General features: G+C 43.4%; 2 protein-coding genes across 11 annotated transcripts; one reads left to right on the top strand and one right to left on the bottom strand.

Moving 5' to 3' along the window:
- Positions 1–12744, bottom strand: tgs1 (trimethylguanosine synthase 1). Of its 4 annotated transcripts, none has more exons than XM_086272934.1 (15): positions 12488–12744; positions 11805–11866; positions 11524–11648; positions 11333–11423; positions 9639–9713; positions 8366–8866; positions 6687–6813; positions 6516–6602; positions 5274–5418; positions 4619–4946; positions 4391–4543; positions 3055–3201; positions 2749–2965; positions 571–649; positions 1–343 (listed from the first exon to the last, which is right to left on the bottom strand). In XM_086272934.1, exons 1-15 carry the CDS (start codon positions 12679–12681, stop codon positions 233–235), a joined length of 2442 nt encoding a protein of 813 aa, XP_086129060.1. In that variant the 5' UTR covers positions 12682–12744; the 3' UTR covers positions 1–232. The 4 variants fall into 4 exon arrangements, with proteins under 4 accessions (XP_086129060.1, XP_086129061.1, XP_086129063.1 ...); XM_086272935.1 differs by having other exon boundaries at positions 4628–4946; XM_086272937.1 differs by having other exon boundaries at positions 12532–12744.
- On the top strand, positions 12445–25027 carry tmem68 (transmembrane protein 68). 7 transcript variants are annotated; one of them, XR_015126196.1, is made up of 11 exons: positions 13226–13420; positions 13739–13881; positions 14678–14848; positions 17644–17743; positions 18782–18949; positions 19669–19862; positions 20469–20529; positions 20945–21084; positions 22763–22945; positions 23835–23921; positions 24030–25027. XR_015126196.1 is itself a non-coding variant. In XM_086272943.1 (9 exons), the coding sequence occupies exons 2-9, from the start codon at positions 13828–13830 to the stop codon at positions 22865–22867; spliced, it is 993 nt and encodes a 330-aa protein (XP_086129069.1). In that variant the 5' UTR covers positions 12445–12648; positions 13742–13827; the 3' UTR covers positions 22868–23280. The 7 variants fall into 7 exon arrangements, 5 of the variants coding, with proteins under 5 accessions (XP_086129069.1, XP_086129068.1, XP_086129070.1 ...); XR_015126195.1 differs by having other exon boundaries at positions 23835–25027; XM_086272943.1 differs by lacking the exons at positions 13226–13420; positions 23835–23921; positions 24030–25027 and adding an exon at positions 12445–12648 and having other exon boundaries at positions 13742–13881; positions 22763–23280.
- Positions 25028–25125: the final 98 nt, after the last annotated feature.

The following is a 25125-nucleotide window of genomic DNA, read 5'->3' as shown; positions in this document are numbered from 1 at the left end:
TAAAAACAATGAGAAAAACATTTTATTAGGCTCAAATGTAGAATAAAAGGACAAAATAAAAACAGATATTATAAAGATACAGAAAATGGCAGGTGGGTAAGCTGGGCCAGGCTGATCTGCAGAGTGAATCCTGTGTGGATGTGGTTCAGTAACCTGGAACAGAAATGATGACAAACAGCAGAAATGATGTTCGGTCCGTTCTCCTTCATCGTCGCTCGTACTGGTGCTTGGCTTAGCCCGGGCTTATCAAGCTGCCAAAGTAAGCAGTCACTGTCTTCAGCTTGTTGTTGAGGAAGTTCTGCTCGACCTCCACCTTCCCTCCTGGGCCGGCTAAAGACGCCACCTGTAGAGACAAGATTTCAGTAAGACAGTCCCAACACAAGCTGAGCAAAGCAAACACAACTACAACACAATACTCATTACAAGTATAAGAGTCTGGGTACATAAAGAACGATGCCACCGCGGCGTTGCCAGTCCAGTGGAGCATGAACATCCAGACATCCACGGTCACACGAAATATGTCAAAGTACAGATTACATTACATGTTTGAGAAATCCTGAACACACTGACCTGATCCATGTCAACATTACGCGGAAGAAAGTACACAATGTTGTCTGATATCAGTTTGGCCAGGCGGAAGATCTCAAATGTGCCGAGTGTCAAGGATGAAAACTGCATGTTCAAAAAAAGAAACTTTCAGATTGAACAGACTGACTGTGTTACCTGCAGAGTGCCTGAAATAAAGTTCACCTTTCAGGGCTTAACTGTAGGGACTGTCTTACAATACAGTGGGGCAAAAAAGTATTTAGTCAGCCACCGATTGTGCAAGTTCCCCCACCTAAAATGATGACAGAGGTCAGTAATTTGCACCAGAGGTACACTTCAACTGTGAGAGACAGAATGTGAAAAAAAAATCCATGAATCCACATGGTAGGATTTGTAAAGAATTTATTCGTAAATCAGGGTGGAAAATAAGTATTTGGTCACCTCAAACAAGGAAAATCTCTGGCTCTCACAGACCTGTAACGTCTTCTGTAAGAAGCTTTTCTGTCCCCCACTCGTTACCTGTATGAATGGCACCTGTTTGAACTCATCATCTGTATAAAAGACACCTGTCCACAGCCTCAAACAGTCAGACTCCAAACTCCGCCATGGCCAAGACCAAAGAGCTTTCGAAGGACACCAGGAAAAGTATTGTAGACCTGCACCAGACTGGGAAGAGTGAATCTACAATAGGCAAGCAGCTTGGTGTGAAAAAATCAACTGTGGGAGCAATCATCAGAAAATGGAAGACATACAAGACCACTGATAATCTCCCTCGATCTGGGGCTCCACGCAAGATCTCATCCCGTGGGGTCAAAATGATCATGAGAACGGTGAGCAAAGATCCCAGAACCACACGGGGGGACCTGGTGAATGACCTGCAGAGAGCTGGGACCAAAGTAACAAAGGTCACCATCAGTAACACACTACAACGGCAGGGAATCAAATCCCGCAGTGCCAGACGTGTTCGCTGCTGAAGCCAGTGCATGTCCAGGCCCGTCTGAAGTTTGCCAGAGAGCACATGGATGATACAGCAGAGGATTGGGAGAATGTCATGTGGTCAGATGAAACCAAAGTAGAACTTTTTGGTATAAACTCAACTCGTCGTGTTTGGAGGAAGAAGAATACTGAGTTGCATCCCAAGAACACCATACCTACTGTGAAGCATGGGGGTGGAAACATCATGCTATGGGGCTGTTTTTCTGCCAAGGGGACAGGACGACTGATCCGTGTTAAGGACAGAATGAATGGGGCCATGTATGGTGAGATTTTGAGCCAAAACCTCCTTCCATCAGTGAGAACTTTGAAGATGAAACGAGGCTGGGTCTTCCAACATGACAATGATCCAAAACACACCGCCCGGGCAACAAAGGAGCGGCTCCGTAAGAAGCATTTGAAAGTCCTGGAGTGGCCTAGCCAGTCTCCAGACCTCAACCCCATAGAAAATCTGTGGCGGGAGTTGAAAGTCCGTGTTGCTCGGCGACAGCCCCAAAACATCACTGCTCTCGAGAAGATCTGCATGGAGGAATGGGCCAAAATACCAGCTACTGTGTGTGCAAACCCGGTAAAGACCTATAGTAAACGTTTGACCTCTGTTATTGCCAACAAAGGTTATGTTACAAAGTATTGAGTTGTATTTTTGTTATTGACCAAATACTTATTTTCCACCCTGATTTACCAATAAATTCTTTACAAATCCTACCATGTGGATTCATGGATTTTTTTTTCACATTCTGTCTCTCACAGTTGAAGTGTACCTCTGGTGCAAATTACTGACCTCTGTCATCATCTTAAGTGGGGGAACTTGCACAATCGGTGGCTGACTAAATACTTTTTTGCCCCACTGTGTTAAAAACTTGGGTGTCTGTGCCACGTGCCTGTCAGTGTGATGTTTGCAGCTGAGATAAGGACTGAACTGCAACTGGATGTGGAAGCAGCCAATCCAGAAACTGAAAGCTAGAAAACTGTTCAAAGATGACAAGAAAGTCTGACTGATTGGAAACAAAATATAAAAAGTGAGGGCTGGCGTTTGCACGTTATTATTCTAACAGATGAACAGATGACTCCTGACGTCTTCTGTAAAATTGAAAACGCAAAAACATTTTTCAAAGCTAAGCTGTAATTTTCTCCTCTCAGTTTTCGGTCCCTCCTGCAAACGAATCCTGTCAGTCACTAACATCCCTCCACTTCCTCATCAAAGGATATCCATCAGGCTCCATCATGGTCCTGATGTCGAACACCTCAGCAGTTAGGTAGTCAGGTCCTCCCCACGGTGGCGACAGGAAGACCACATCAGCGTGGAGGTGGGGGGCCAGCTGAAGGAAGTCCCCTTGTATGAAGTCGATTCGGTCGGCCACACTGTAAACCGCAGCATTGTGCCGAGCCATGTCCAGCCGCACTGGATCGATGTCAACGGCTAAGACTGAGAGAGAAACACGACGCAGAGGACAGACTGTGAGCTCAGCGTGTTCAGCATTTCTAAAAACACCTTATGAACTTATAAACACTTACCTCTCTTTCCAGTGAGGGCAAACTGGATGGCATTTCCTCCTACACCACAGAAGGCGTCTATGACCAGCTGAGACGCAGAGAAACTGTGCTCCACCCTGAGGGCAATGTGCTCAGCGATTCTCTCCGGTGTCACAGAGAACCAGCCCTCTGAAACACATGATGAGCACGTGTGAGACGACCTGAGCAGCTAAACCCTGCAAAGAGACGCCAGCAAACTTCCTGCTGTATTCATCACCCATTCCTTCTCAGTTTAATTCAATACAATGTTAGTTATATAGCGCCAAATCACGACTACTGTTCAAGGTACTTGTTGAACATCAGAATCAGAAAACTTTATTAATCCCAAAGGAAATTATAAGGCTGCCATGAGGGTGGTTCTCCTCAGTACGTGAGCAGAGCCCAGAAGGAGGATCTGTGTTACGCTGATGCTCTTCTCAATTTCAAAGTCTTTATATTTTGAGAGTTTTTCTAAAAACCTCAGTTTTCTCCTTCCTTACTAAGCCATGTGTCTGCTTCTTGATTTCTTTCTCTGTACATTCCTCAGTTTGCTGCTCTCAGTTACTGTTCATGTCTGAGGAGCTTGGCTAGAAAGCGACTTTGTTTCACGTCTCTTCCACAAAGCTTCTTTAGTTCTGAACCAAAGGTTGAACGAGCTTCGTAGTAGTAATGTGTGCGACTAGATGACTAACAGTCGCTATCGTCACTCATCAGTAAAACTGGTCGTTGGTATTTCTCCAGACACGCTGGAGGAGGTGGGCGGGGAGCGGCAGGTCTGGTCTCCTGCTCAGACTGCTGCAGATAAACTTATTACTGTACTGTGCACTCTGAGTTATAAGTAAGTTATAAGTAAGTTATAAGTAAGTTATAAGTAAGTTATAAGTTAGTTATAAGTTAGTTATAAGTTAGTTATAAGTTAGTTATTAGCTAATCCAGTGACAGTAAACGATGCGTAACACTGAATCGTCAAGTGTAAAAGAAATATTATATCTAATAGTTATACAGCAGCTGTTGGGAGGCGACGTCACGAGTGTCAGGTTTTTGTTTTGTTTAAATCTGACATTAAAAAATAAAAATGCAGGACAATCAGTGTTGCTGCCAGTCACTGACACTCCTCAGGGCCTAACAAAGTAATATTCAAACACTTCTTTAAACGTGGTTTATAAAAATGATCTTTGGAGCTTTTACTCACCTGGATGCTCAGCCATCCAGGTGAGAACACTGAAATGACCTGAACTGTGATGCAGAGCCGGCTCTCAGTCATTTAGAGGTTAACTATGACTCACATGTTGTTGATTCCACTGGAGTAATGTGACATAACTGCAGTGTGCAGACTAACCTCGGTCCAGTCTGATCCCTTCATCAAAGCGAGAGAAGAGTCTGTAGCGCTGAGCCCAGTATTTAGCCAGCTGTGGTTCAGCTGCCATCTCTGCTGGGACCTGCTTCTTCTTCTTCTTCTTCTTTGGTGTTTTTGTGTGTTTCACACTTAATTCTACACAGACATAAATATTAGGCAGTTACTTTTTTGTTCATTTCTTTTAAACAGCACAGCCTTACTATGAACAACCTGATTCACCAGCAGATTTACTGTGAACTTCAGGCTCGTCAGGCAGGAGAAAGTCAGGAATCTGAGGACAGGGTAAGTGTGTGCCCGGCTGCTCCTCACTCTCCTCCACGTCACTCTCCTCCGGCTCTGTGACAGAGTTGGAGGTGATGCTGGGGTAACTGCTGCCCTCTACATCTAAACTGGATGCAGAATTCTTCACCTCCTTTTTCCTCCCGTCTTTTTCTTCTTCAGCTTCTCTTAAAAATGGAGGCTTGTCCTCAGGGTGTCTCTCTCTGTCCACCTCACTCCGGTCACACTCTCGCTGGACCTGTTCAAGGAAACTTTGAACCTGTGAAACAAAAAGACTTTTTTCGTTCTGTGTAACGTTCAAACAAACAAAGCTCTGCTCGACTTCCTCCTATCTAAGCTGTTCCAGTCCTCCGTGCTTTTAATCCACGTCCACGGACATGCCAGGAGAACAGGTAAAGGACATGACTTTCAGTGATTTCCACTGTGATGCTTCCTTTCAGCTGTTACTCCAGCCTAACGTCTGAGGACTTATTGAGATTCTGGGGTCATCTTTCATGCTCACAAAACTGAAAACATCTAATCTGTCCTGGCTGATCAGGGACAGGCTTCAGAACACGTCCGCTCTTCAGCCCGTTGCAGGTCGTACCTTACAAAGGGAGGTGCTGATCTGTGGACGTGTGCTGTCTCTGCCCGTCTTTGAGAACCTGGTGCTGCTGATTTTCCTCTTGGTCCATCGCTGCTTCTGACACTTTGAAGCTGAGCTTCCTTTGAAGCTGAACACACTGTTGAACCTGAGACACGAACACATTGTTACAATTTAGACATTTAAAAACATGTTTACACTCAAACAGCCGCGCTCACATAAACCTTTGTGTTTCTAAAACACAGAGAAACGGCTCAGAAGCAGGCTGGGTTCAATCATTTCACCAGAGCCGACACCTGCAACACTTCAAGCATAAAAACTGTCAATTTGCAGCATTCGCTGCCTTGCAGGCCTTTTGTGTTCTAGATGTTGGTTTGCTGAAGTTAACGGCTTTCATGTCACATGTTTGTCTGTTAATGAAGAATCAGTGCTGTTAGCACACGATGCCACATTACATCTCCTGTGCACTACAGTCACAATCACTCGCCCTGTGCTTTCCCTGCTGTGAAAGGTCCGTTGGGAAAAGTCGTTCCACACTTCCACAGTGTGCATTTGGTCCCATCTTCCTCCCCTCAACCTGAACCAGTCGCAGAAGATACTGGGAGTTTCTTCCTGTTAAAATGGTTTTTCCTTCCCACTGTTGCCCAGAGCTGCTCGTCGCTGTCTGCCTGACTGTTGGGGTCTTCTTTGTGTCATTGCAGGGTCTTACAATGTAAACCTTGAGGCGACAGTTAATCTGATTTGGTGATAGTTCAGTGAAGTTGGATCCATACTGGCTCATATGTTTGTTTCAGTTAACTTTCTGTTTTATGAGGAGATGGGTTCCAATCAGTGATGTAAAGCATAAGGCTGCAAAATTCAATGATGAATATTTTTTGTCCTTTAATACTTTTTTACCCCGACTGTGTTTTGTTTCACCAATCTTATCTTTTTGGAACTAATATATTATATTTTTAATCTCATTTCTTATTTTCGTGTCTCTGCCTAGAAGACCATTATGTATTTTAGCAGGTAAAGTGGATGCAGTCACTGAGGACTTGTGACCTACCACAAACAAAGCAGGACATGTGCTGAATAACAACTTCAGCTTTAGGCCCATTTCTAATAATCAAGTTGAAATGTTTTCATCTGAGTGTTTTTGTTTTGCATGTTTTATATTTCTATCATAAACATAAACGACCAATCACAAGGTATCTGAGTTGGAGTCGGCAGACGAGATTCCCAAAGGAGCAGAGGAAGACTTACTGAGGCTCTGGGTTGTGTTTGAGGCCAAGCTGACTCCAGGCTTCCTCGGGTGTCAGACGTGGGCACTCGTCCACATCCAGCTCATGACTGACAACAAGGACAAACAGCAGAAACATTATTCCCGGGCTTGTTGGAGAGATGACGGTCTCCATGATAGAACATCAAACTTACCTCCGTTTGACTTTAGCGCATCCTTTTCCTGGTGGTTTGTCGTCATCGTCATTATCATCGTTTCCATCGGGTGTTTCATTCCTCGATCCGTGCCGTCCGTTATTCCCGGCAGCAGCCAGTTGGAAGCCTGTGTCAGGACGTGCAAAACGCTACGTGTTTATTAAAGCAACCACACATCCATTTACTGAACAAAGGAGAAAAAACTGTGGTGAAAACCACAGGACAAGAACATGATTAACCAAACAGAACTGAACAAGTTAAGATTCAGTCTTTGACTCATTTTCATACACAGCTCAGTAAACACAAACACATTTTCTGTGACACTGAGTTACTGAAGTCATTGTCACCAAAGTAACAAGTTCCTGTGCGATCCAAGGTTGACTGACGCTGTCGGGATGTGAGCTCCTTCCACTTTTCTGAAGACATTTGTTTTCAGTGGTTGTGAAGACCTACGCCAGCGGTCGGCAACCCGCGGCTCCAGAGCCACAGGCGCCATTTCATCCTTATACTCCCGCGTGGTTTGGGAAAGTAAATTAAAGTATTTAATTGAAGTGTATTCTATTTGTTTTAGTTCTAAATTGGAAGATGACTGTGATCTTGAAACATTAAAATCAAATTATATTTCATTATTTTTTTGACGCTCAAAGTAAGCGCCACACTCGACATCGAGGCCGCTCTTGTTCAGGATCACAGATGTCGAGACCAACCAAATCCAACTCGTGTTTGAAACATGGAGCGCCATCCCGACACATAAACATGAAGACATATGCATCTGGAGTCTTGTCGAGCTTCTGATCCACACACGTATGTGAGCAGCTATTCTCCACACCGCTCACGCCGCACGGCCCCGATCTGCAGACGCCGTGCGCAGACGTTCAGGAGCAGAAGTCCCATTAAGCAGGTGAAAGAAATATCTATGCAGGTACTTTGCAAAAATGTATTCATCATGGTTTAGTGACATTTATTTTGAAATTCAGGCTCCGCTACACGCTCAGCTTTGTTTGGTCCGTGGATCATTTAAGTTCAGCTTTTTAATCGTGTTTGTTTTTGTTAATATTTTTTTAAGAGTTCAAAATGTGTTTATTACACAAATGTCTTTTTCTCTGTAGATTTCATGAGCAACACATTATTGTTGTTTATACGAAGCGTGAAGGTAAAAAAACAGGATGCAGTCTTATCGTCATTTCAGAGTCACAAAGTGTTCGCGGCTGCCAGTGTTTCCTTTTCCGTGGAAACTGGGTCCACGTGGCTCTCTGTGTGTTAAAGGTTGCCGACCCCGGCCTATCGAACAGCTAATGTTTCTCAACATAACTGATTTCTCTTGTGTATAGGCTGTGGGGGTTTTCTACACTGACTTTATTTGATTCAATATTTAGTTTCCTGTGGGCGCCCGTACTTTGTTCTTGTCCCCCTGGACACGTTGCTGGACAGAACATGTTGGTGGACAGACATTCGACACTGAGGTCAGTGTCTCGTTGTCCCAGTGAGCTGAGCGTTTGTCTCTCACTGCCAGCACCAAGTGGAAGAACCTTAGTTTATGTTACGGGTGTCCTTTGAAACAGGTTCCACTCAAAATGCTTGAAAAAGAAAACAATGAGAAATGTTATGACTGAGACTCAGCAGACAGATAGTCTGCTGATCATGCAGCCTTGGCCACACCTCATACACACAATTGTTACCTGTAGTAGCGCTGTGATGCTGTACAGAGTCAGCTGGTCTCTTGCGGTTATTCCCATCATCAGAAGCATCATCAGAGCTGCAGGACACTCCCTCTGACTGGACCATGACTGAACCAGCCACACACTGTCCACCTGCCTCCACTGTGAAGCTCTGTCCAAACAGAACATGCAAAACTTCAGCATCATCTTCTTCGTGTTTACTCTCAGCTTCAGTAGGGCCGTCGCTCTGTTTCTCTGATTGGCTCTGTAAACCTCTGTCCGTGATTCCTGTTTCTTCTTCCCCTCCAGCGTTCCCATTACAGGCAGACTGCTCAAAGGTCCAGCCCTGTCCCGCCCAGTACGAGTACTGTTCCCAATAAGAATAGTAGGTCTCTGTAGCGTGTTTGTCCCAGAGAGCTTTAGTATCCGGGTTGTCCCAAGGAGTCCGTCCTGGATCTTCTGAAGACGGCAGCTCATGTTTCTCCAGCCAGCTACTCCACATCAGAGCTTCTCCCTGTTGTGCTGCAGAAGAGTCAAAACATTAGTTAATATTTCATGTGTAGGATTGTTGCATTAAAAGAACACGAAGAAGATATGGTGGAACTTCTTTTTTTTAAATGGTCAGTGGATACTCGGGGCGGCTGTGGCTCAGGTGGTAGAGCAGCTCAGCTCCTGATCGGAAGGTTGGTGGTTCGATCCCAGGCTTCTCCAGTCTGCATGCCAAGTGTCCTTGGGCAAGATACTAACCCCAAGTTGCCCTCCGATGTGTTCATCAGAGTGTGAATGTGTGTGAATGTAGATTAAGTTTGCACTTGCATGAGTGGGTGAATGAGGCATGTCGTATACGGCGCTTCGAGCACTCCGGGAGAGTAGAAGCACAATGTAATCAGTCCATACTGCTTTCCTGTCTGTGTTGGTCTAAACAGACGCGTGAAGCCAGAATTTTGGATGAATTGTGCAGGTTCTGAGGAGCACGATAAACAGTTATAATTATTTATGAAGTCAGATGACACAAATGAATTCGACATCAGGAGACATGTCTGCAAGACCTAAAGACCTGGATGACCTGCCAACTTCTACTCCTGAATGAAGAAGTAGACGAACGTCTTGCCCAGCAGACTGGAGGAGGCCACTGGTAGTTGACCCACTGCCTCCTGAGCCACAGCCACCCCGAGTATCCACTGACCCAACATGATATCTCTATGTCTTCCTACCAAACCCGGTGTCACAGTGCAGTGTTAGAAAAAAACAGTCTTCATACATTTCACTATAAACGTCATGTGACCATTCTTACCCCAGTAGGCTTCCCAGCCAGCATCTTGGATCCCTCCTGATACTCCCACTCGTGGATCAAACGCCTCCTCATCAACTATGACATAAAAACATCATGCATGACTAGGGATGGGTACCGGTTCTGACATAAACGGTAGTAACCAGACCGAAAAGCAGCGCACATTTCGGTGCTTTTTTTCCTGAGCTGTGATACACTTCTAGCCAATCATTTTACGTTTCCGAGGATAGTAGGCGGGCCCAGGTACGTACGTTCTTTTTGAGCAGAGCTACAGATTAAAAATGCCCAAGGCGAAGCGGTCAAAGTCTGGCTGTACTTCACAGCAAAAGATGCAAACTCAGCAGCAACAAGTGCTTTAAGCTGATACTGTGATACTGTCAAAGGAGGTAACACCTCAAATCCGATGAAACACCTGGCGACGCATAGCGTTTTTTTAAAAGCCCAGAAATGCGCCGTATTTGATAGCTTGCTGCGAGACCTCACACCGTGCACATCTACTGCGGGTGTGGTGCCAGTTATCGACCCGGAGTTAGAACATCCCCCAAAAACCCGAAGAGGAGAGTCCTGGCCCCTAGCCCTGCCAGTGTAGCAGAAATGATGAGGATGATGATGCAGCAGCAGCCATTCTTCTCTGCGTGAGTAGCTTAATGTTGTTCGTGTGTAATTTACGCTGAGTAGACTACCCACGTGATTACATTAATGCATGTAAGGTGAACTAGCAAACATCATCATAGCTACATGCGGCTGTCCTCTTGTTTGATGGCAGATACTCCCTTCACCCTGGCCAAAAAGGCTAAAATGACCAAAGAAAAAGTGGAAAACAGTTAAACATGAGAGGTTTTTGGACCAATTTTGTGTTCTCTATTCTTTAAGCACCGTTTGAGCACCGGCACCGTTTCAAAAGTGCCGGTTTGGCACTGGTGTCGGATAAAATCTAAACGATACCCATCCCTATGCATGACATCACAGTCGCATGAAAAAAAGAAGGACCACATGCAATACTCTGAAACAATGAATACGCTGTTACTGCTTCCATTGTAATTAAGAAGGTAAGGAGACATGTGCTGCTGATAAAAGCCTGTAAGCTGACCGCCTAAAAGGAGAACTTCTGGCAATTTGCTGGTCTGGAAAATTCAGCTGTGTGGACCCAAAGGTCTGATTGTGCAAGAGCTATGTCGCAGACGCCGTTAACATTTAACAGGCCTTAATTAGCATGTTGAATGTTAAATGTTCCCAACATTTACAAACAGTGGGATGGTGTTCCCAAAAGTTGATTCTGTTCATCTGGACGTTTTCAGTGGGAGAAACGTTTCGTCACTCTTCCAGCTGACTTCTTCAGTCTCAGCTGGCTGCAGGTGTTTAACCTTATAAACAGGACATCTGCACAATGACTGAAACTAACAGCACTGAGGGAACAATGGGCTGTGAGGTCAGTATATTGATCAGTTTCTTGATCATTAATATGCTGCCATTGAAAGCTCACTAGTGCATGTTGTCACAGTAATCCCAGTACCAGATGGTACCTGTCAGCTCCACCATCTACAAGCCGAGTGCAGCTGTGGCAGTAGCTGACACAAAAACTCAGGTATGGGAGGAGATGAGTTAGACCGTGGAGAAAGTGGATACTCTACCACATACAAACCTTCGTAATATTACTCGTAATAAAAACAATAAAAGCAATAAGATAATCGCATCACCTTTTTCATCAGCCTGTGGATCTTCTTCACTTTCCTCTTCTTCACTTGTTTCTTCACAGTATTTTGAGGAACTCCTGTTAGACCTCCACCCCTGTGACATGACGGAAAATAACAACCAAAGCTGCTTTTTAGCTTTCATTTCAAAAAACGGCGACTTTAATAACACAGCACTGCAAAACTGTGTGACTTACTGCTCTCCTCTGCTCGGAGGAGCACACAAAGGCTAAAGGCAGGCCCATGCTGGCCATCATCTGAGTTTCTTCATCCAGCTCCTCCACCTCAGTCTCCTCTTCCTCCTCTTCACCATCATCTACATCTATGAGTTGAGAAATGTATTTTTTAAATCATGGCAACTAAAACTAGACAGTACAGCGAGGTTAAGAGAGCCACATTCTTCTACCCCAATGCCTGATACATTTCATAGGTGATTATTTTAATCCCTGGTACTATTAAATATCATGACAGGATGTACCTTGTACAGTGTTTTCCAGGTCAGGCAGAAGTCTGTTATCAGAACGATACAACTCTCGATCCCTGTAAAGAGGCGATGGACATAAAGGACAGATGTAGGAAATCCATAGATGCATCTGTATACATCAGCGTATCCGCTAAAACTCAAGGTGTTTGGGTACTGAGAACAACAACATCTAAACGACTGTGAAAAAATAAAGTAATATATAGCCCGTGTGGGAAGCCTCCCCAGAGGAGTTGAAGCTGTTATAGCTGCAAAGGCTGGGACAGTATCATGGGATGTCACTCAAGTTCATGTGTGTGTGAAGGCAGACGAGTGAATACGTTTGGCACTATGGTGTCTGATTCCACCGCTCATACCACGCTGCCACCAGCACACAGCTGCTAACCTTTTCTTTTGGGGTTCAGCATTGTGCTAGCAACAGTAGTAGCCTTGTAATGACTGCGATTCATTCAACTGTGATTGATATGATAGCTTTTTAAAACGCTGCTTTGTGGTTGCCTTCACTCAAGTCAGTTATTCATTAAAACGACATTTATTACACGGAATTTCAAAGATTTGACTGGATTTCGTTTCTTGCGTCGTCTTTTAATGACCCACACTGGCTGGTTGCCATGTCAGCCCGGCTGAGACAAACACCGGTTTAGATCAGACTGTTGTTCGACGTGCTGCTAATGAATTACGTGTATGAGTTGTAGCGGACAGAGGAAAGGTGGTGGAGGCTCACTGTACGAAGGCTCTGGAGCAACGACAATGAATCGTTTCTTCCTCCTGCAGTGACTCCTTCTTGGTGAAGATGATTTCCGCCACCAGGGCTACTCTTCTCATTTCCAGCATCATGGCGGTTAGCTCGCTGCAACAACAAACACACTTTCATTTACCGACGAGCTGCTTGCGTCTTTAAGCAGCATGGGACTCTTTCCTTTATTATTGATTATTTCCGCACTATAAGCTAACAGCGGATTTCCGCTGTTTTTCAAAATAAAAGTTGCAATTTTTTTGTTTTGTTTTGTTTTTTATAGAAAAAAATTCTAACAAAATTTTTCCTTTAAAATCACTAAATCTCATGGTCATTAGAACACCAACTGTTTCATTTTAATTGCTTTATAGCTACATTAATGCATCTATTTTTACTGATTTTATTGCGCTTTTTAAATTTAATGGCATCTTTTGTAGCTGCCATCACCAGTGTGTGAATGTGTGTGTGAATGGGTGAATGACTGAATGTAGTGTGAAGCGCTTTGGGGTCCTTAGGGACTAGAAAAGCGCTATACAAATGCAGGCCATTTACCATTTTGACATTTTCCACTTTTACTTTTGAGGGTTATATTCTCAAAACTATGACTGTATGTATATAGTTACTGTTTGAAAGCAGGTGCAATTAGTTTTGTTTTTATTTTGAAGCGAACGAGTCGACCCGGAAACTCTTCCTTGTTCGCGAGTAGAACTCTTTCATCGGCAGTTTTAGGATAGAAATCTGCGACTCTGTGTTCGCCCGACGACGTTCCGGGTTGATGGACAGGATAGTTGGTAGCTCTAAGAAGCATAGGTTTTGCTAGTGTAATATTGAATGTCGTGCTACAGTTTAATGGCACGCTTTACCGAGTAAGCAGTCGGTAGGTACCGTTTTTATGTCTGTAACCGGGGAGTTGGCTCTTAGAATTAGAGGTTTCTTGAGAAATGTCAGATTTTCCAGCTCCTTCAATGAGACTTAGCTCACAGTCAGTTATTATACCGTAGCCCCAGCTCGCTGTTGTCATTTTGCTGATCAAATGTAGCCTCTTCCTATTCCAGTAACACTGTGGTGCTGTTCTAGATACTAATGCTATGTAAAGTTGCTGTCAGTTTAGTTGGTTTTAAAAAGCTGCTGGTGTTTACTAGAAATTGGAGTCTGCGTAATCCACTGCGTCCTCCTTTACCTCCTTTCTATGTAGCAGCAGGTGTTCTCTATGCAGTCTGCCTGAGACCTGATCGGAGCGTCAGTCGGCTGAGCTGGAGTTCTCGTGGCTGAGAGCAGAGCACTATGTCAGGCAACCAGTCATGTCTGACGGGCGCGGAGGACACGCTCTCTGTCTTGGTATGCATCCTGTCCAAGGACTTGATAATGAAATCGAGCTCACCTAGAAAGAAATGTATTATTTATTTAACATCAGCTTTGGTGTTCATGCATGACTTTATTTGAAGATGCACATAATACAATAACACTGTCCATAACGGAGGGTTAACACTGCTGCACCATCAGATCTTTCTGTTTGCATGTTCTCTCCGGGACCTTCCTCCCACAGTCCAAAGAGATTGGTGAGTCTAAATCGCCCATAGTGTTGGCCCTGCGACAGACTAGCGACCTGTCCAGGTGTACCCTGCCTCTTGCCCTTACACAGCTGGGATAGGCTCCAGCGCCTCAAGGAGAAGCGGAAAAAGATGCATGGATGGATTTTTCACAATATGTTGGCAACAAGTCCCACAGTGTGCATGATGGGATGTCTCTCCAGCCCTCTTTGAGGCCCACTCCTCCACAGAGGAGGCGTTCAGATCGTGGGCCCCACGCCGTTCTAAATTTAAATGTAGATCATTTGTCCTGGACCGTAGTTGTTATTACGATCTGACCTGGTATTAGTAAGAGTGTTATACTATCACTGCGTCACATGTTAAGCATTGAAAGGAGCTTCTATGGTGTCCGTCGCTTAGAAACTCTAGATTCTCCCACAGTGGTATTTTATGTCCAACTGTGATGTTACATAACACAGTTAACCACTGCTGATACAAAGAATGTGTTACGTATTTTAAAGTTACCCATCCAGTAATTACTGAGATGTTTTCACCTGGACCAAAGTGAGGGATGTTAGTATTGACGTTCTGGTCCTGGTCGACAGGTGTGTTTGTTTCATGCATGGGAGGAATGGGCGGGTCTTGATCAAGAGGACTATCTGAGTGTCTTGGAATACCTGTTGTGGGTCTTCACACCCCTAGCCATCGTCTTCATCGTGCCTTTCCTCATCGTTATCTTCCTTTACCTCTCTATACTCTTCCTTCATGTCTACAAGGTAAGTAAACAGTGCTTTATTGGCTTTTAAATCTCTAAATGGTCTGGCACCTGTTTATTTGTCTGATTTGTTGAAGCCCCACGTCCCCACTCGTTCCCTTCGGTCAGCTGAGCAGTTGCTGCTTTCGGTCCCAAAGTCACGGCTGAAACTTAGAGGAGACCAAGCGTTCTCTGTTGCCGCGCTGATGCTTTGGAATAACCTTCCTCTCCATATTAGACAGGCTGCATCAGTGCCAGTTTTTAAGTCTTTATTAAAAACCTATTTTTATTCCCTGGCTTTTAACTCTGTGGGTAACTGACATTTTTATTTTATTTTATTTTATTTTCATTATTTTTTTTTTATTGTTTTTTAACTTTATTGCTATGTCTATTACTATGTGCATATTAGTATTGTACAGCACTTTGGTCTAACAGGTGTGTTTTTAAAGTGCTATATAAATAAATGATGATGATGATGATGATGCTTACACTCGCAGTCACACAAATAAAAGGACCTTCACTGTTTAGTTATCATCTGCAGCTCCCTCCATAATGTTTGGGACAAAAACACCATTTTAGTAGCTTCTGACATCTGCGCAGTGTTTGTAGGACTGTCTGATTGAAACTTTCAGATTTAAATAAAGGAGTTCACAGCTATTTTTTTACATAGTTCCCTGGTTTTAGAGGTTCAACATCAATAGGACAGTTGACTGGCAAGTAGTTCCATGGACAGGTGAGGCCTGCTCACTTGTTATTTTATAAAAAATAAACCAGGCATTGATTGAAGTTGATTCAAAGTATTGAGTTTGTATTTTATAGTTTTATATATGAGGCCTAAGTAGGGATGGGAATTGATAAGAATTTAGCAAATCCAGTTCCATAATCAATTGTCATTGAGATCATCTCTAAGCAGTATGTCACAGACATTAAATCCATGCATGGTCAAATGTTTGTGCACCCTGGAGGTGTTTGTTGTGATCAGTGGTGGGGTCATTACTCCAGAAACGTCATTATTGCACATATTACACACTTTGCTTAAAAGTAAGGATTTCTATGAACTGTTCTTTTTCCAGGTTTGGAAAGATTGTACAGCATACATCTTTCATTACTTTAGAAAATAAAAATTGGATGCACAAATTAGAATCAACACTACTTTAGATAAGTAATAAGGGGAAGACACGCAGCAAAGGGCCGCTGCTCTGGGGCCACACAGCATATGCTGGCCTGCTCACCCGACATCACATTTCTGACAGTCAGGCAGGTTGTTACACTTGTGATGTTGCTGTCTCTTCGTTTGTCTTTGTTGCAGAGAGACGTGTTAGACTGAAACTCTACTTACTGTTTTTTTCCCAATGATCTGTAAAACGCACATCGTCTTTGAATGACACTCAGACAGCCAATCAGGAGACCATGTGGCCAAACACGTCACTCCCAGTCCGACTGGGGACGGGGAATGTTGGGAAAGCAAGGCTTTGTGAAACATTCAAAGCATTTGTGCCAAAATTGTATCGAAGTTTTGAAACAATCTGAAACCTCTCTCCACAGTGACACCTGCTGGCCAACTTGGGTATCCCCACATGTCGATAGTGCTATGCAGTGAGCTGATGCAGAGAAGCCCTGCACAGTTTCAGACCCACTTATTATACCAGCCTGTCAATAATTGTGATCAACACAAGTTGCCCCACAAACATCAAAAGAAAAATACTGACACTCTTAAAGACAGCAAGCTGTGATGGTGAAGAGCAATGTGCTTCAGAAAAGTTCTTTAACACTCATGAAGCTGTTTCAGCTGCTCAGCAGAAATGAATTTATAAAGTAAAGCATCCTGAGAAAAAAATACTGTGTTTACTGTAACAACCACACTGGTTTTCTCAAAGTTTGGAAGTGTTTTGTTCACTGTTAAGCTTTTAGGAGTTGATCCCGTAAGGTTTGTCCTATAAAAACAAAGCTGGCATGCCATTATTTTTTATTTTTACTCAAAAAAAATTGTTTATTCGAAAAGACTGTTAACTAAAAACCTTTGTTACTTTTTATGGGCTAATTCGTAACAGTTCCTTTCATGCCTGTGGACTAATACACTTTTAAATCATCTTCTTCTGAGCAACATCTGAACCACAAAGACACTTTCCTTTATTACGTATAGGCACTGTGGATCCTGTGTCATGTGACAGAGGCATGATGTTTTACTCAGTGAACCTGCATGCCTCCTATTTATGAGATATTTGCACCAGACGCGTCAGTGGTGACAAAATAGGGAAAAGAAAAGAACTTCATGAAAAACATTTGGTGAAATTTGTTAAGTAATAGGTTGCCTGTAATTACCGGATGGGTTTCTAGCTTTTTACAGTATAAATACTGCTGGTCTGGTCTTAAAAAACCCAAAACTATTTACATCAAATTGGCATCAAATTCTTCCCAACAGGAAGTCTTGACTGGGTTGTCAGTAACTACCCATCCAATCCACACATGCAAATAAATCCAACCATTGATGTCTATAATTAAGTAATGTGTAATAATGGAAAATGCCACAGGGAAATTTATTTAATACTTTGTATAAAAGTTGATAATGACAGCTTCAGACCACGTCCTGTATGGAGAAACTATTAGCATTTTCCCACCATTTCCCAGGCTTGTCTGACTGTTGTTCAGCAAATTTTAAATGTACTTCAGCATGCTTTGTCTTTATCAGTGGGGTGTGGTGAGCATACATACAGGCCATGGTGGTAGAGTCCTATAACTCACGTTATAAAAAGTGAATATTGATGATCTCCTGAAAGCGTGAGCAGGTGATAAAGTTCTGCTTATTTCTTCTACCAGAGGAAGAATCAGCTGAAAGAAGCTTACTGTAACAACCTGTGGGACGGAGCCAGGAAGACCTTAGCTACTCTGTGGGACGGACACGGAGCCATCTGGCATGGTAGGACACCAAGGTCCTTCATTTACGATGACACAGTGCTCTACATCCACTGCTATCAGTAACAGCCTCCATTTGGTTAAAGCCAGCACTGTACATGTGTATGAGTTCTCAGTCGTGCTTGAAAAGTTTGTTTGGTTTGTTTGGTTTGTCACCCCTCATCCAACAGTCAGTGCTAACAGCTGATGGAGAGCTTCGTGTAGCCTCTCGTGGACTTGACATCAAACTGCAGGTTTCGCTTTCTGTCCTCGTGAATCCCGAGAACAAAACACCCAAACACAGGCTAAACCATGTAGTGCAGGGTTAGGCAACTCCAGGCCTCGAGTGCTGGTGTCCTGCAGGTTTCAGATGTGTCCGTGATCCATCACAGCTGATTTAAAGGGCTAAATGACTCCTCAGCATTTCTGAAGTTCTCCAGAGGCCTGCTAATGAACTAATCATGTGATTCAGGTGTGTTAACCCAGGGTGCGATCTAAAACCTGCAGGACACCGGCACTCGAGGCCTGGAGTTGCCCACCCCTGATGTAGTGTATGCTCTGTGTGTAGAAGCGAGAGCAAACAACCACTCTGCAAATGTTCAGCCATCTTAACAGGACAAGCACAGCTGTACACATACAGTCTGTTCAGGTTACCAGTGTTTGAATTTTGGAATATAGACACAGCAGTTGACTCACCATCGCTGTGAGACGCTGTGAACAGCCGATGTTGAGGCCACGCGGTGGCTTTGCAGATGATCCCTTTCTGGATGAGTCCTGTCCTTGGCTCATATGACCTCAATAACTCACATGATAGCAGGGTGGGGCATAATAGACCACACCCTGGTCGATACCTCGGCTCACGCAATGACTCGTGTGATTAATAGTGGGTCACCAACCCTCACCTGAGAGACTCCATCAGGTGTTTTAGGACTGAAGAATCGCCTTGCAGTGGTGAAACCTCTCCACCAATCAAAAACTCTGAAGATGACAATAAAGTTCTAAGTGTCTAATGCAGCACCATCTATGCGTAATTGATTGATCCCTAATGCTATCTGTGTACTAGGGTATGAGGTTCATGGTATGGAAAAGATTCCCGATGAAGGACCAGCTCTGATCGTGTACTATCACGGAGCCATTCCAGTCGACTACTACTACTTCCTCGCTCACGTTATCATTCAGAAGGGACGGACCTGCCACTCCGTAGCCGACCACTTCCTCTTTAAGATCCCAGGTACTGTACACACCGACCCATGTGCAAACGTTAACACGGAGCACACACTAAACACTTTCCCAGAACGACTGTGTCATCATTCTTCTCCAGATGCTCTTAAACCATGAAACCACTTGTAGGATATTCACTCAGTTTTGGTTTTATTTTTTTGCTGAAAACAAACAAACAACCCAAATCACATCATTTTCTTAATAGAAAAATTTCATTCAACATACAAAGAAAGAAACTATGTTAGCTATCACCAGAATCTTTGCAGATCGAGAAGAGGAAGAAATGATGGAGATAAAATATGTGTTTTTCCAACCGAGGTCTGAAGCTGTTACGTAAATAACAACCTGCACTAAAGACGTCAACACGAGCAAATGATTATTAGTCAGTCTTACATGACATGCATTGAAGGTGTGTTGGCCCACACAGAACCACAGGTGGAAATGTGATGTTTGCATCGCTGGACTAGGTGGTCCTTTGTGATTGGCTGATGTGCAACACAGGAGCGCCACAGACAGAGACTGCTATCTTCATTGCTGTTGGCCTTTTATACCTCAGACTTTCAGTACTCTGGGTCACGCTAGCTACAAAAATACTGTGACATTTGTATTTTTATCTAACATTCCCACTCATTGGATGCACTGGGGAAACATGGGCACAGTGTGGTAAAGTATTGGTGATTACCTGCGACCGTCTGTTCCTTACTCTGTCGTCTTGTCTCATTACTGTAGGTTTCAAATTGCTCTTGGAGGTGTTCAGTGTGATCCATGGTCCTCAGGAGGAGTGTGTTCGAGCTCTGAAGAACGGTCACCTGTTGGCGATTTCTCCGGGAGGAGTGCGGGAAGCTCTGTTTAGTGATGAGACCTACCCTCTCCTCTGGGGCGAACGGAAAGGCTTTGCCCAGGTCGCCATTGATTCTCGAGCGGTGCGTTGTTTCAGTCTAATTTAGTCACATTTCAGCACAGTAATGTTTTTGAACCATCAACAGGCCACAGCAGTACATTCCTGCCCTATTTGATACAAGTGAAACTAAACTTACAAAATGTGACTGTCACATTATTTTAATACTTTATCACTGACAAACAAAACTAACAAACTGGAAGCTGAAGGCTCTGCCTCCCACGCTGCTTTTAAATACTTTAGGAACTACAAGTAAACCAACAGCCTGAGAGTGAAGTGCTCTAACGGGGTGATACGGTACTATGAGGTCATTAAGATGGGGTGGGGGCTGATTATTGTGAGGAGAGGGATTTTAAATTCTGTACACTCTTGTTTGCAAATACATGCATATCTGTGAACTGTTCATCGTACAGCTAACAGTGACAGATTGCTTTGCTCTTGTACAATAAACATGTAGCTTAGAAAGAAAAATCGATTTCTGTTATTAATGTGTTTATGAACAGCCATCTCATTATAACTATATATATATCAATTCTAATAAAATATTTTACATTTCTAACATTTAATGATAATGATGCTGTGGTAGTACCGTCTCTCTGATCATCTTTGTGTTGCACTCTCTGTTTTTCAGCCAGTAATTCCAATGTTTACTCAGAATGTGCGGGAAGGCTTCAGATCTCTGGGAACGCTCAGTAAGTTTTGACACTTACAGTATTACTCCAGGAAAACTGCTGGTGTCTCGCATCACCCCAGGAGTGTTTCAGTTTCAGGATGTGAGCCAGTCTGTTCCCGGGGTTGGGGACACATGTTCAAGGGAGCACAGCACATATTTGCAACCTATCATTGAAAAAGACTGAAAGTCGTTTATCGTAGTTTTTGATTTGCTGCTGTGTTCTGTTGTAGAGTTCAGGTTCAGGGAATCAAAGTAAGTGCGTCTGAGTTAAAGCCTTCGTTAACCTAGAACAACACTGTGGAGCTCAGCGGGGCTTGATCACAATAATGATACTGTCCTGTGTAATAATGTATTTTCATACATTTGTTTCTGTAACAAAGCACTGCTGTCTGAGCTCGTATCGAACACGCTCTTTCTCTGATGTGTCTATCCAGGATTTTTCCGCTGGGTCTATGACAGATTTCGTCTCCCTATAGCTCCTGTTTATGGTGGATTTCCTGTGAAGTTTCGAACCTTCCTTGGGGATCCCATCCCATATGACCCCAACATAAATGCTGCTGAACTAGCACAGAAAGTGAGTAAGCGTTTGCTTCCTTTCACTCTAACAGCATGGCAGTGCTTTGGTTTGCACTGCAAGGTCCTGGACCTTCTCAGAGCCTTACTCTGTGGACTTTCCATTTCTCCCTGTGTGATCTACTCTGGGTACTCGGTTGGTCATTCAAACTTGGATGTAGGTATGGATGTGACCACCTCCTGGTCCAGGTTCTTCCTCCTCAGGACACGGAGGAAGTGCAGCTGCTGCTGGGCGCAGATGTGGCTGCTCAGAAAGCTGAAGGTAGAGACAGAGTCCACCTGTTCAACACCAAAGCAGCAGGTCCGCGGCTCCGTACAGAGACCTCTGGATAAGGCTTAGTGTTCCCAGCTTGGCCTGTAGCTGCTAACTAACTCTGGGTCGAGCCAAGCGGAGAAATGGAGACAGGCGTGGGAAGACTGCACCAGCAGATTTTCTCATATTCAACTGTCATCGTCTCGGTTTTGAACTTGCTATAATAATTCAGATGTCTTCAGTTGTTAGTAAGTTAAAGTCATCATCGTGTAAACTTGATCTACTGCCCACTAATCTTGTTAATCTTTCGCTCCGCTGTCTTGGCTCGTTGGTCTTTAAATAACACAGTTAGTCTACGTCAGCAGCAGGTTTCACAATATGAACAAACATGATGTCTGCTTGAAATACACGAGGACGTACATGTAAGCTTTACCCTCAGTGAGCAGTCCTTACCTTTAAATCTAGCCTCTCCTCTTCCTCTCCTGCCCCGTCTTTCTCATCTTCCTCCACCTCTGAGTGAAGTTGTCTCGTTCTTTTCTCTCCCTGTGAAATCCAGCATCTGAACCTTGACTGGATAGATGTCGAAACACCGCAGCCACAACTTCTGGACAGCTGTGGCCGTTCCAGTGTTGTTCCAAAAAAAGAAAGAAATGAAATAAAGAACAACACCGGCCCACTTCAGCCCCTGACAACACACACGTCTCTTTTTATGCGACATTATGTCGCTCATAAACGATCAGCACTGCTGTTGTGTTACTGTTCAGGCTCAAATCGCTTTGATGTTTGGAGGCTCGGAGTGATGTAAAAAAAACTCTCCTCAAATCTGTCAAACCAAAAGTAATGAGCTGGTTTTGAAACTGCAAGAAGAAAAAAGTACAGATGTCTTTTTAAAAATATAGGAAGTAAAAGTAGTCAGAAGAATAAATACTCTGAGGAGCAGCAGGCAGGGGTGTCGCTCTGTAGGCCTGCTTAATGGCACTCAGTCCAGTGTCGTCGTCCCCCCCCCCCCCCCGGTAGGATACTTAACAGTGTCCTTGAGTGTAAAGAACTCGTTGGTTATAACTTAATAGCTGATTAAACTGGTGGAGGATGTTTTGCTTTTCCACCAAATGTTAATCTTCAAACAATCTATGTTTGGGTGCCTTGAAAAGTGCTATATACAGTAGATCCAATCCATTGTTATTATTATTTAATGAAATACACGCGTGGGGGGACCAGCGCCGTACGCAGACAGCGCTGATCTCCGACTAATCAAAGCATAAGCAGATATTTTATACCATCTGGGTTAACGCCCCCTCATGTGTCATCAGATACAATATATGCATACCTCAAATCAAAACCACAATGACTTTTAACACAGTTTGAAAAGAACATTATCTCAGATGTTTCCTGTCAACCTATCTCTGTTTGCGTTTTTACTCTGAAGGTGCAGCAAGCAGTCCAGTCTCTGATAGACACACATCAGCAAATCCCAGGGAGCATCCTGAGAGCCTTGTTGGAGAGATTCCACACCAAATACAAAGCCCACTAACATCAGTGACACTACAACAGAGACAAACTGTCCAGTATGTGACCAAACCCACGCATCAGGTGGCTGCAGTCTGCACAGGTTTGGTGCTGATGTGCATCTGAAGTCCTCGATGTTTTTATTGCACAGCTCTCATATGTATTTTTGTTTACATAGACTCCCTTTTATATATATTCGTATTCGAGACGAATCTGTTGAAATTAAGACTTTATAAGATGCAGTCAGGTTTCATAATAATATCTCTCAAAGGACGGAAAGAAAAGCAAATATTTATTTGAATTCAGACACATTATTGTGACCGTAATGTTTTTGTGTTTGTGTGGAAGAAAAGGCAAATGTGTTTATTTAAAAGTGCATTTACATCAACAAGTGATTCATAATGATTTTTAATAAATAAATGTGTTTTGTTGTCGATGCCTTTTGAGTTGATCAGTGATTAGTTTAGACCAATCAATCAATATTTCTTATAGAAAAGGTATGGGTGGGTGCTTTATGATGACAAGAAAAGCTGAACATTAATGTTTCACTACGTCCACCAACCACTGAAGTACTGTATCGTTCTCAAACACTCAGGTACTGCAGGATGTCCTGTCACGCAGCGGTCTCCAACCTTTTTTGCACCACGGACCGGTTTATGCCCAACACTATTTAAGGTGTCGCGGATAAATACAACAAAATAAAACTGGTACCGGTACCGAAAAAAAGAAGATTTATTCATAACACAGGTGAAAAGACCCAGGAAAACCCAGTTAATGATAACAAAATAACGCTGAAAACCGATAAAGACCCTGAAAACCAGACATTTCACACCTGAGCCTCAACTCTCGCGGCCCGGTACCAAACGACTCACGGACCGGCACCGGTCCGAGGCCCGGGGGTTGGGGACCGCTGCTGTAACGTATAGAGATGGAAAGGATCCACAGTAACATGCAGCTCTTTGAGGAAAGCTGTGTTGTTTTTTATGTTTCAGTACAGCTGAACACTACTAGCTACAGGCGAGTCTGGATATACAAAGAAAGGACGCAAGGAAAGAGTTCTTAGTTTCTTACTAAGGCTGGTACAGTATTTTCTTTGTATTATTATTATTATTCAATTTTAAATAGAATAGTTAAAAAAAACAAAGCCCTAATGATTTAATTCCCCAAAAACGTTAATGGGAAAATAGGTCTTGGTGCTGGATGACCTCACAGGAAATGACAAATCGGGGATCCGTGTGGAGGGCGAGTGCCCGATGTCCAGGCCTGGATTTATGGGGCCTAACAAATGACATGTAAACGCCACAGTGTGGATTTTTATGTTGCTCATTTTTGTCTTCACACACAAGAGCAAAAAGGGTTTTCTGAAACTGGAGATCAATGGTGACCAGCTGATTTTCACTGTTTAGTATTGAGACAACAAATATGTTATCTGGGACTTCTGATTGCACAAAAGTAGACATTTGAATTCTGACTCAGAAGGTGAAACTGACGGCTTCCCAAAGATGGAGTAAGAAAGGCGTTGGACTGGAAGAACTGCGCTGAAGTTCCAAAGCAATGACTGATCATGAGAAAACAAAGTGTTTAAAGACGATGATGTTGAACATGACGGTGTTTGATTGTTGCTGTAACAAATGCAACATTGCTAAAAACAGCCTCTGTTGGTCATATCAGTGTGCACACTGCATGTCAGTTTGGTGATATCAGTTTTACCCCGGGCTCTTAGCTGCTTTGTTATTAACTAATCATTTGTAACGTAAATTCAAATTTGGTTGTGGTTTGGAGATGCAGTTACAGTTTGTGTGTTTGTGGTTGCTGTATTTTTCAATATCTAAACATGTGAATATTGTGATTCAGCAGATCTTTTGTCACACTGGTGTCACTGCCAGCTCAGAGACATGTCTCACTGGAGCATTAATGTCTGCACACTGGTTGCCTTTTTCCATGTCACTAGTGTTGAGGTCTAACATGTATTTTTAATGTTTGACAGTGTAAAGTATGTGTTAAACTTTTAAATACTGAGAGCTACTCCAGCCTGTTAATAAATGTCTTTACTGAGATGTTGCTTTGTTTGTTATTTGAGGAATGAGTAGTTCATAGCACAGAGAGTCAGACGATGGATTTATGTTTTTTATTACAAGATCAATAAAGAGGCAAATTACTATGAAACTAGTTGTTGCTCTACAGTGAGTGGCGGGAAAAGCAGTGCATGCATCAGCACGGCGATCTGTGACTTAAAACAAGGCATGAGCATAATGAGCTGCTCACCTCAGCAGGAGTATCCCT

This window comes from Aulonocara sp. 'chitande type north' Nkhata Bay, linkage group LG18, assembly GCF_057382095.1.
Source record: "Aulonocara sp. 'chitande type north' Nkhata Bay isolate Kocher_YH1m ecotype deep benthic linkage group LG18, A_spYH_male_GT1.1, whole genome shotgun sequence".
Taxonomy (NCBI): domain Eukaryota; kingdom Metazoa; phylum Chordata; class Actinopteri; order Cichliformes; family Cichlidae; genus Aulonocara; species Aulonocara sp. 'chitande type north' Nkhata Bay.
Note: the sequence above shows the minus strand (reverse complement) of the source record. Positions and strands in the feature narration are given on the sequence as shown.

Bases quoted from the DNA above. Each gene is read 5' to 3' on its own strand.
- tgs1 (XM_086272934.1), bottom strand. From the start codon at position 12,681: ATGAAAGTGTGTTTGTTGTTGCAGCGAGCTAACCGCCATGATGCTGGA. The intron at 6,814-8,365 runs GTAACAATTGTG...GTCCTGACACAG, and splicing joins GCATCACAGCGCTACTACAG to GCTTCCAACTGGCTGCTGCC. The intron at 3,202-4,390 runs GTTAGTCTGCAC...CATGTGTTTCAG, and splicing joins AGGGATCAGACTGGACCGAG to AGGGCTGGTTCTCTGTGACA.
- tmem68 (XM_086272943.1), top strand. From the start codon at position 13,828: ATGTCAGGCAACCAGTCATGTCTGACGGGCGCGGAGGACACGCTCTCT. The intron at 17,744-18,781 runs GTAGGACACCAA...TCTGTGTACTAG, and splicing joins ACACGGAGCCATCTGGCATG to GGTATGAGGTTCATGGTATG. The intron at 19,863-20,468 runs GTGCGTTGTTTC...TCTGTTTTTCAG, and splicing joins TCGCCATTGATTCTCGAGCG to CCAGTAATTCCAATGTTTAC.